Source organism: Sparus aurata, chromosome 13, assembly GCF_900880675.1.
Source record: "Sparus aurata chromosome 13, fSpaAur1.1, whole genome shotgun sequence".
In the NCBI taxonomy this organism is placed as follows: Eukaryota; Metazoa; Chordata; class Actinopteri; order Spariformes; family Sparidae; genus Sparus; species Sparus aurata.
The window spans coordinates 31535032-31546426 of NC_044199.1; the positions used below are offsets into that span (position 1 = coordinate 31535032).

General features: G+C 42.4%; 1 protein-coding gene across 2 annotated transcripts in view; it reads left to right on the forward strand.

Annotated features, from left to right (window-relative positions):
- The window catches only part of sgcd (sarcoglycan, delta (dystrophin-associated glycoprotein)), a 316040-nt gene extending 306899 nt beyond the window's left edge, over positions 1–9141 (forward strand). For both annotated transcript variants that reach the window (XM_030438196.1, XM_030438195.1), the window contains one exon: positions 4293–9141. In XM_030438196.1, the coding sequence (XP_030294056.1) occupies positions 4293–4478 (186 nt within the window). In that variant the 3' untranslated portion in view covers positions 4479–9141. The remainder of the gene's footprint in view (positions 1–4292) is intronic.
- Positions 9142–11395: the final 2254 nt, after the last annotated feature.

Genomic DNA, 11395 nt, shown 5'->3' on the forward strand with positions numbered 1-11395 from the left:
CTCCACATTCACTGACTTTGAAACTAAATCCACGAGAGGTTCAGGAGCCGTCCAGCCGTCAGATTGTCAGGTGGACGACACGCGTGGCAACGTCTCCGTAAATCTGCGTTTCTGCATCACGACAGTTCATAACAATTTGAACATGGTTGGTAGTGTTACTTCAAAAATGTATTCTGATACAGTTACTAGTTACCTGTTAATCCAAGCATCATTATTATCTGTTACTTTTGGATTTCCTCAATACCACATATACAAGAAAGTAAGATGACTGTTTAATCTTAATACACATGAAAACACTTCACGAGTGTGTGTGAGGTGTTGTCATGTGTGCACATCTGCTGTTTTACTGAATGTACCTGTAATCTAATTACACTTTTTTTCTGTAATTATTACAGGAACACAGTTATGCTTTTTTGTAATCCCATTACATGTATCCCCTTACACTCCCTGTGCGGGGGACACCCGAAAAACAGAATATGGATATCAGATTATTTACATTTTTTGTTATTTTTTTTTATATGCATTTAACCAACACAAATTCAACATTTTTAGATCTGACTGCTAAAAATCTTTCCCCACCTCAAGTGTTTCCAAGAGGTGATTGTGATTATTCGCGTCATTTACCGTATTGACCCGAATATAGGACGACCCTGATTATAAGACGACCCCTCTTTTCAAGACTAATCTTCAGAAAAAGACTCTGATAACCAAAATCTCTCAGTAACAAACTCACACACCTTCCTGTCAATCTCTTGGAAGCGGCCGCTTAGAGGACCACGATAAGCTTTTCTCTTACTGTTAGCGTTTTCAGACGGTCTTTTTGGACCCGCCATCTTCGGACGTTACACTCCGTAACTCCATATTTCTTGGCTGGCTGACAGTTGTTTGGCACCTCCGCTTCATTGACCACCATTATCTTAAAATCAGCATCATAGCTCCGCCTCAGATGTCTGTTAACTTGCCACACTTGATCCACTTTGCTCCGTAAAATCACCGCGTCTCTGCATTTTTCATCTCCTGTCACTTCTTCTTCTCCGCTGTGATTGACAGATAACCGCAGCCACAGTGTCAGTGACGTCTCTACAATAAGCTGGCGCCCTCTGCCGTTGTGGTCGTGTAGCGACCCAGACAACTATCAGCATGTGTCAACGGTTAGACCCCGATTATAAGACGACCCCACTCTTTCACATAATTTTCATCGAAAAAAACCTCGTCCTATATTCGGGTCAATACGGTAGTCTATAACAGAAAGTTAACCTTTCTTTTCCAGGTGACCGTGTGCCACAGTGATAACAGTGTAAGCGCAGATGGTTTCATTATTCTGTATCCATTACATCATGCAGTCAGTATTTACTTCTTAATGATATGTTGAAGCATAACACTCAATCTCTGACTGAGTGAGGCCAAAACAAAATGACTCAAACTAGCAAGGAACAATTACACACAAACACAAAGGTGAAGACAGTTTGTGTCTGTTTGACTTTATTTCCCTTTTGAGGAAAAAAACAGAGAGAAATCTGACGCGCTTGGATTCGTAAAACATGAATTTTTCGTTAATCACGGGTAAATTTTAGTTTATCTCGTTAGCAGCTGGCTTCAGATCGGCTGAGCGGTGAAAGGTCGAAGTCTAAAAAGTCTAAAACGCAAAAATCCACGAAATGTTTGCACTAGTTTGAACATGCTTCTTCACTTTGTGGCAGCACCTTCAGGATGTTTGGGGGAAAAAATGTGAGAATCTAAAATCAATTTGAGCTCTCGGGGTATTCATAAAAAAATAAGATAGTTGGTCTTCCCTTTACCTGTCGAGTGTGTGTGTTTTTGTCCTTCACACTCTCAGCTTGACGCACACATGAAGATCATCCACACACACACACACACAGCTACACACACACACACACACAGCTACACACAGGGTCTTTCAGTGTTTCACACAGTCTGCCCCTCGTGGTGAAAGATTTGTTCAACAGCAGCTGTCTGAGGAAGTCAACTGAGACTGCTTTAAAAAGTGTTCCAGGTCATTTGGTTGTGATGCCTCCCCGAGGCGCCTGGTAATGGCTCCTTTACCTTTTTATGGCTGGAGAGCTCCTCCTCCCCTCGGCCAGTGAAACATCAGGCATGTAGGAGTCCCAGGAGGAGTGGAGGGGGAGGAGAGGGCAGAGAGATGGGATTCATGCAGCAGTGGTTCTGGTTCGTGCAGAGCCAGAAAGACAGGGGTTTTTTTTTTTCTCGTTTTTTTTCAATCAATGCGGGGTTGGAGGGGGTGAAGTGAGTGGATGAGTGGTTCTGTGTTTGTTGGGAGGTGGCAGAAGGAGTTTTCTGGAGTTTTGTTCTCTTTTTATTCCTCAGGAGACGAGATAAATGACCTGGGAATGAACAGACAGCAAACTTTATCCTGTCTACTTGTTTTCTAGCTGAATAGGTGTTTTTTCTTTTAGATTAAACCCCATCGTGCCTTTGTCATTGATTGTGTATTATTTCTCACTCACTATAATTTGTTGATTGGTTTGGAACATATCTGACCGTGCACAGCTCGTTCAGTCTCCCCTTATGAAATGTGAAACGTTCTTTGCACAAGTGAAGCAAGTATTCTGCACAAACGTGGTTTTGCAACATTTTCATGGTTTAATATGTGATTCCATATAAACCTATGGGCAGTGATGTGCACAAGAGGGGGGCAGGGGAGGCAGTCGCCCCCCCTTGTGGCCCAATTGTTGAAAAACGCACGCTAAAGTGCCCTCCTGGCAGCCAACACGTGTGCTAAAGTGCTCTCCTGGGAGCCAAAACGCGTGCTAAAGTGCCCTCCTGGGAGCCAACACGTGTGCTAAAGTGTCCTCCTGGCAGCCAAAACTTGTGCTAAAGTGCCCTCTTGGGAGCCAAAAAAGCATGCCAAAGTGCCCTCTTGGTTGGCAAAACACACTAAACTGCCCCCTTGGCTGGTTAAAACATGATAAACTGCCCTCTTGGGAGCCAAAACACTCGCTAAAGTGCCCTCTTGGGAGCCAAAACATGCGCTAAAGTGCCCTTCTTTATGCCCCTGCCCTTCAAAAATTCTGCGCACGCCACTGCCTATGGGATTATATTATAAATCCAGTGGGATGCATGATAAAACACAGTGGGACCAGTTGGGATTCCAGTCTAATGAACGCTCAGAGATCTTTACAACGTTTATCACATTCACATGTGAAACCAATGGGATTACATGCTAAATCTGTTGGATTACATGCGAAAATTGGATTATATGTCAAATGTAAATTCCCATGACAAACACATGGGATTTCATTTGCACCCTATGGGATTACATGTGACACCCCTTATAAAAACCCATGTTAAAACCAAATTTAATTGTCCACATGTGCTCTGTATGTATCGGCATGTGAGCACGTGTTGCATCATGTGTCATCACATGTGTCCACAGGGTCGGTGTTTTAATATAAAATACATTGTCTTTCACAGACTTTTACCTTTCATCTCGTCTCCTGCTTCAAGGATTGACTAATGACCTTTAGTTGACAATGGTGCTTCCTTTGAACTATACCAAGTGCATTCTGGGTGACTTTTACAGTGAATATCCCTCCTCCACGCATTATTGTTCTCACTTTGAGCTTTAAATCCAACACATGACCTTTATCATTCACCGCACTCGCTCATCTATTGTCACCGTGCACTGAATGTCCTCGAGAGTTCGCTGCAATATTAATGGAAGACTCTTTAATACACGAGATGTGATGTCAGAGAGATTGAATAGATGCTGCTAGATATTCAATACCTCGCCCACTTAACATTCTGTGCGACCGACGGTGCGCGGCGTTGAGGTGTTGAGAGCCACAGACGCTGTTTGTGTGATGAGGTAGAAGTCCTGCGAAGAAAAATAAAAGCTAGGCTAAGGAGAGCAGGTGAAGAGATTTGCTTTGAAAGCAATTAGAGTGAAGAGACGCGTGATTCAGCGAAGGTTAGCCGAGGTAAAGATGAAAAGGCAAAAAGATTTTTTTTTTTAGCCCCGAAAGAAAAGAAACAAGCGACTCCTCTGGGCTGAATGACGGTGTGGAGGTCGGACATGCTCTGCAGCTTGTGACGGTTGAGATGTCACACGTCCGGACCATCGACAGAAGAGTCCTGTCCAGCCCGCTTCAGTCCAATCTTGTTAATTTACAATCAGCAAACGAGAAACTCTACTCAATGTAGTCGCTTCCTTTGAAACAGCAACTGGGTTATAACTTCACTTTCTACATGATATAAAGTAAAACACTGACCAGTTTTCCCAGTCTCACCAGTTTCCTCTCCCTCTCTCCCAGATCTCTCTGGACGCTCGGAGGATCCGTCTGATGCGGCTGCCCGAGGGGAAGGCCTCCACCAGCTCCTCGTCCTCCGGGACCAGGCAGACTGTCTACGAGGTTTGCGTTTGCCCCAACGGGAGGCTCTTCCTGTCCCAGGCCGGCACCGGATCCACCTGCCAGATCAGCAACAATGTCTGCCTCTAGGACTGGAAACATATGATTATAAATAAACACACGGATAATCCTGACAGACAGACAGACAGACGGGCAAAAAAACAGACGGATGTAAACGTATCGCCTGCCTCTCGGACTGATTCACAGCAAACCACACATACAAAGACTGCCAGAGCTGATGGATATATATACAATCATAGATACTGTACCGAAACAGACACACTGATGTACACACACACACACACACACACACACACACACACACTCACACACACTGACATTTAGGCTCAACCGATATGTTTTGACAAAGCCAATACTGAGAATTTTGGAGTGAAGCTGCTGTCAGCTGATATTTTTGCCAATATTTCAATGCTAAAAAAAAAAATATTTTCTCCCTTAATTTTATACATGTCAGAGTGTTAAATCCTGTGAAAACAGCATCCACAGTGTCATGGGACTCTAAAGAAAACTCTCCACACATCTCTCTGAGATCTTTATACGTGCAGTACTTGAGGAGTTATGAGGCTTTTAACCTGAATGACATAAATAAAGGGAAGAAAAATGTGTTGCATTGTCGGTTTTAACAACTTTTTTAATACAACAGAGGTCAGAAAGGAACTCCAACCTCCATCATACTGGGAATATAAGACTATAGCTGGCTGATACACTAATATTTAATCAAAGGACAGTATTGGTAATATATCGGTCTGACCCTAACACACATACAGATGCATACACTCGCTGACAGACACACAACCACACACACCGCTCAATGGAGCCTCCTGCTAAAAACCGAGAGGAGATTAACAAGAAGATATGCTGATCTGTTCCCTCTCTATCTCTCGAGTCAGTACCAGAATCACTAGGGTGATCACCCACGGCAACAGCCCCTAACACCCTCCAATCCCAACAACCCCATCCCCCGTCCTCTTCCTCTTCTTTATCTTCATCATCTCTTTTATTTCCCTCTACGATTGTTACCGCAGCTGAGATGAAGACTGAATTTCTACTTTACTCATTGGTCCTACAGTATTTCAAAGCTCCACATACCTACTATAAGCACTTAACTAAACAATATTCCAAATTTTAATTGGGGTCAGGATCTATAAGATGGAATGAGGGACATGCAGACTTGCCACTTGGACACTGGACTCCAAAATAAATGAAATTTTCCCAGCCAGCACATTGGCTCAGCTATCGCGGCTAATGACACATTCAAGTCCTTCTTCTAGGCTCTGTAAAACAAATTATGAACACAAAACCGTTATGAAACCTTCAAGTTATTATATAAATGGTAATGACTGATCTTGTTTGCAGTTCGAGGTATCCTGTAATACCTGTAGTTTGAACAGTAGTTTGACGAAAAATGGTAAAAACTCAAAAATATGTTTTTCTTAAAGATAATTGTCATATTGTGCCTGGTGTGCGCTCCCCTCGTGCTCCAAGCATTATGTTTTTCTAGAGGTTTTAAGTCGAAAGATGTCGCACTGCTTTTTGTTTAATTACGTTTTCTCCCACATGCTTTAACAACACGTTTTTGAAGCTGTAGCCTGTAGCGACAGCTCTCTTTGTGATCTGGACCTAAGAGCGACCTCGGGGCTGAAATTCCAACTACACTTCTCTATGATTGTGTTTAGTTTGGAAGGTAGACAGATGGGAAGTCATTGTTTATTCAGGCTCTACATCTAAATGTATATCATTGATTCAGTCCGCAAAACGCTCAGAGAGAAGTCATTCAAATTAGCTTCCCAATGCTAAATGCTAACTGTGTTTTGATGCTGGAAGGTGTAACTGAGGAGATGTCGCCCACAAACCTCAATCTCCCGACCGCTGCTCTGTTCAATCTTCTCTTCTTTCTTTACATTTTTATCTGACGTAATCTCTTGATTTTAAACGTAAACGCTGTTTTAATCCCACATAAAGACTGTCAGTGTTCTGTTTTCCTGCATAATCCCGTCCATGTCTCCTCCGACAGCCCCGGACAACAAGGAAAATTATAAAACAACTCAACATCCTCTACAGGACCTTTGTCATAAATGTCCGACGTAAGCTGCTGGAACCTCGGCGGTGGTCACCCTACCTGTTTCTCGCACTGGGACATTTTTAAAAAAAAAGGACAAACAAACTAATGCGAGCCGCTCTGTTGAAAGAGGGGAACTGTGCCTGTGCCTTATGTCGATGCACTTGTGGCAAGAAGAAGCACATCACACAGACTTTCTTTGGCATCAACGAGTAACATGATCTCTGATTTCAGTTCAGTTTCATCCCATCCACAAACCTCCCCCTCGTGTGAATGCAAAGACCTTCAGCCATGTCCGACTGTAGCGCCCCCCTGCTGTCAGCACCTGACTCTGCTAAAGGATGAGGCCTTTTCTTTTTCTTTGCTTATTTACCACTTTAGCTTCCAGAGTTTGGGCTGTAATTCTCGTTACTTTGCTTTTTTGATCAAATACTCCGTGTGAAAACATGTACGTGTGTTTCTGTTGATGTTTGAAGTGATGAACATGTGATCCTGTGGAGTTCAACAGGCAGATAACGCCACTGATGGGTCTGATTTCCACTGGGTATCACAAACCACTCGGCCAAAGGCATCTCGTTTCTACAAGATGTTGCCACAAAAGATCATTATGTCTTTACACATTTGTTTTTCTGTTTTAACAGGTTCAGTTCTGGTGTCTGAAGATATTAAAAGGCCTATATAATGCTCATTTTTTAGTTTAATGTTGACAAAACACATACATTTTCTAATACTGTCTATTTCTGCAGCATCTCTATTGACTGTTGTAGCTCCAGTTTCAAGGCTCCCCAACCTAAAAGCCCAGTCTGCTCTGATTGGTCTGCTCTCACAAGCCTGAGCAAGCTCCACCCACGGTGTTTCCCCATCAGCTCTGCATGTGTTTTTACAACCGCATCCATGCCAGATATTCTAGAAAATGATAAACAATGCAGTGCTGAGCACCTTTGCCCCCCTGATCTGAAGTCCCTGCCAGCTAGAAGAGCCACTCGTTTAGCTCCATGGCTAGCTAAGCTAATTAGTTACAGCTAGCTAGCTTGTAAAGAGTACACTGATGTCTGTTGTCAGTTACTTGGTGAGTGATTGTGGCTCTGTGGAACTGCTGTGTTGGGCTGGACGTCGGTTGTTAGTATATGTTAGCAGCCTTCATTTCTAAAGTAACTTTAGAGACCGTCACTCTTGAAAAGTGCATAACACCCGTCCTCCCCACAGTCGAGCATCATTGAACACCTCTGAACAGATCATCCACAGACTTGTACAGACCGCTGGTAGAAATGGATAAGGTCCCATTTTTCATATCACGCTCATATATGGCCAATAAAAAATGGGATTAATACAAGTAGATTGCAACAAATTGTTCCGTGGAGACTCTTTTATTGAATCTTTAAGATTCAATAACTTGCCGTGTAAAGAGGTGAAGATCTTGTCTGATAATATCCAGGAGGAACTAGATCTTTTGGCCGAGTGCTCTGTGAGAACTCCTGAACACACTCACAGTAGCGAACAGCGTTTATTTCTATCTTACGTGTTTTTAAAGTGTCGCATCCTTTTTCAGGAGTCAGGTGTGCCAACCTCCTCTCTGTCTCAGCTTCTCTGTCGCTGTATATTAAAGGACTCTCAGAAATATTTCACAACAAAATTGAACCCATCTGATGTATCTGTTTTTTGAATACGTGTACACGGGAGAAAAACACATTTTTATACGGTTGTATATGTAAATAATGTACACATAACCGGCCCGCCGGCGCACCTCAGATGATCCACGCCGACGAAAGAGAAAACGAGCTCTTTTGCAAAAAGGAAAACTTTTTTTTTTAATGTACATCAGTCTGTGTTTTTATACTAAAAGGGCAAAAAAATAATGTGAAAGGATATTCATTGAGTTAGCATGTACAGCAATGTATACGATGTTGGCCTGTGGAGAACAAGCAGGTTTTGTTTTTACGCCTTCTCCTTCCTGAACCCGCCGAGCTCAGATGTTCCACACAGACACTCACCTTGCTTTTCCTTTATGTTCTGCCACTGTAGTTCTGTTGGGCCCGAGGTCTTTGCATTCTCTCTCTTTTTCCCCAAGTGTGCTGTGTGTAAATTTGTGCTACTATGAGTGAGCTTTTTGTTTGGTTCATCTGCTCCACAGAACACGCTGAACGGTTTCTCAGAGAAACAAAACACGGAAACCAGAAGATATAAAGGAAATAAAGCAGAGAAGGAAATGATACACCGGGGGTTTATGATTGGATTAATACAGAAACACGCAAAACAAATCCACAAAGAAATCAATCAGATCAAATCAGAATCATCAGATCATGGACAATATTATCAACCAGACATAAAGTTGTGAAAAAGTCAACTTTGATGTTGGATTTATGGAACATTTTCATTGAATTCACAAGTAAGACTTGATTGTAATTCATACATAAAGATCAAATCTGTAAAAGTCTCGCAGTCTAAGTAATCCATGGGCGATTTGATTGCGATGGATTATGTTGCTGATCGACGAGCGGGTGACTTCCTGTAACGCAGCCCTGTGTTCACGCTCTGTACTTCCTCTCCTGGTTTTGCACCCTGAGGTCAACGTCCATCCTGAAACATTTACATTTTTTCCTCACACTTCAGTCTGAAACTGCCGTTCATGGAGTAGTTTTCAAAGATGCCAAAATAAAAAGGCGTTTGCTCAAACGGACTGCAGTAGTCATTGGATCCTCACTGACCTGAAAGACTAATACATAAACTCTAATTTAATGCAGGCATGGAAGAAAACTGCAAGTCACATGAGTTTCCTTTGCAGGTTTCCAAATAGCTGTCGTGCAAATTTATAACAGCACAAATGCACTGTATGTTTGTTTACATCCACTTATGGTATGCACACTAGGAGACTGGGGTAAGTTGAGCCATTTTTTTCATATTGAGGATCACTACATCAAGGCAGTCATTGTTTTGTCACTAACTAACATATCTGCATATATTTCAGGATGGTGCGCATCCATTCTGTGTAAACATAACTGTTTCGATAACATACCATGTCCAAAAAAAGTGGTGTTGTGGCACAACTTACGGGGTATGGGGTAAGTTGACCTTGGATCGGGGTAAGTTGAGCCATATCCCTACTTACTTACCCCTGAGCTAGCATTTTGACCTTATTAGTCCCCACAGCTAAAATGGTGCACTTTTATGCTAGGTTTATGACCTCATGTTGTAGCTCATAGATACCACAATTGATGTATAAAACAAATTAAAAATTATCTATTTTGGTCTAAACACAATTCTCATGAAACCTACGATAGACTAAATTCACTTTCAAGAGTGAAAAACTTTCTTTTGGAAATAAATAAACCACTTTACCCATGTGGTTCTTACCTTCACAGACTCCATGAAATGATGCCTTCCTCCTAAATATTTGGTCACATGATCAATGTTTTTTACCGTTTCCCAGCAACAAGGAGTGGCTCAACTTACCCTTTGGCTCAACTTACCCCAGTCTCCCCTATCTCAGCTGGTTAATCAAGACAAAGTAGTCGGTGCACCATTTTCATCACGCAAACATGAAATATTTTCTCTTTAACCGACAGAAAATCTCCAGACTGAATCTGAGATTTTCAGAAGTACTAAGGAACAAAACAATTTAATCCTTAAACATTTTAAGTTGGAGCAGCACGTCCCAACCAGCAACACAGACGGACTCCACAAAGCCTCGTCCACAGTTGCAGTTGATGATTATCTTTGAATCTCTCGGTCATTTTGAGATCCGGCATCATGGATTTAAAATAGCGCAGCGAGGACGTGACGCACAGAATTACTGGAATATAACAATTGTTGAATTCTCTTATTTTCAGAAAACCAGACAGGTGTAAATATACAAAAATACAAATAATAATGTCTCTCATACCTGTCTGGTTTTCTGATAACAGGATTTACCTGAGTGGTGTCGACCGCAGTGGACAACCATGTAAAATATCCTTCAAGATAACAAACACTGGGGGAAAAAAAGTTATAGTCATGATTTTTTCACTTTTCCAGGAGTTTAAACAAACATTCAAAACAATTAAGATAAATACAAAGAGCTCCAGACGCTTGTGGGACTGAGGCCGGTGTCTCCATGAGACACGCTGATGGTTCAACAGGTCGATGCTCTTGTTTGTTGCAATGTCCCTTTTTTAGTCTTTCCTCACCCGCTGTGCTTTAGATGCAAGTGTACCACAAATACTGTAACACAATGTCGTCCAGCTGTGAAGTCGACAATAAGAAAGTGAGAAACACAGCTGTTAAAGACTTCAGAGGATCAGGAGCTGGTTTCAGGCAATCGGAGAAGAACGAGACTTTTAATCTGAATTTGACAGCGTTTGATTTTCTTTTTTCTTTTTTTAAAAAACAACATTTCATTCTACATGAAAACAGGAAGTCATCTTATCCCTCAGGCCGAGCTTCACTGGACTGAATCCTTTTCATCTAAACTGCAAACATTTCGACTTACAGAGCGCATTCACGGGGGGAATGAAGGACAGCGGGGGTTGTACAGAATTATAAAGAGATGAATGAAGTTTGTAACTGTTTAATTTCCTGTCCACAGCAGCCAGGAGCTGCAGCAGACTGACGACACTGAGCTCATGTCCTCGGTACCACTTTCTGTAAATCTGATCCATAAAACTACCACTTGGCAGTGGTGTGCACAAGGGGGGGGACAGAGGGGGCGGTTGCCCCCGATCGTGGCCCAATTGTTGAAAAACGCGCGCTAAAGTGCCTTCCTTGGAGCCAAAACACGTGCTAAAGTGCCCTCCTGGGAGCCAAAACGCATGCTTAAGTCTCCCCTGGGAGCCAAAACGTGCGCTAAAGTGCCCCCTTGGTTGACAAAACACACTAAACCCCTTGGCTGGTTAAAACATGATAAACTGCCCTCATTGGTGGCAAAAATGTGTGCTAAAGTGTCCTCTTGGGA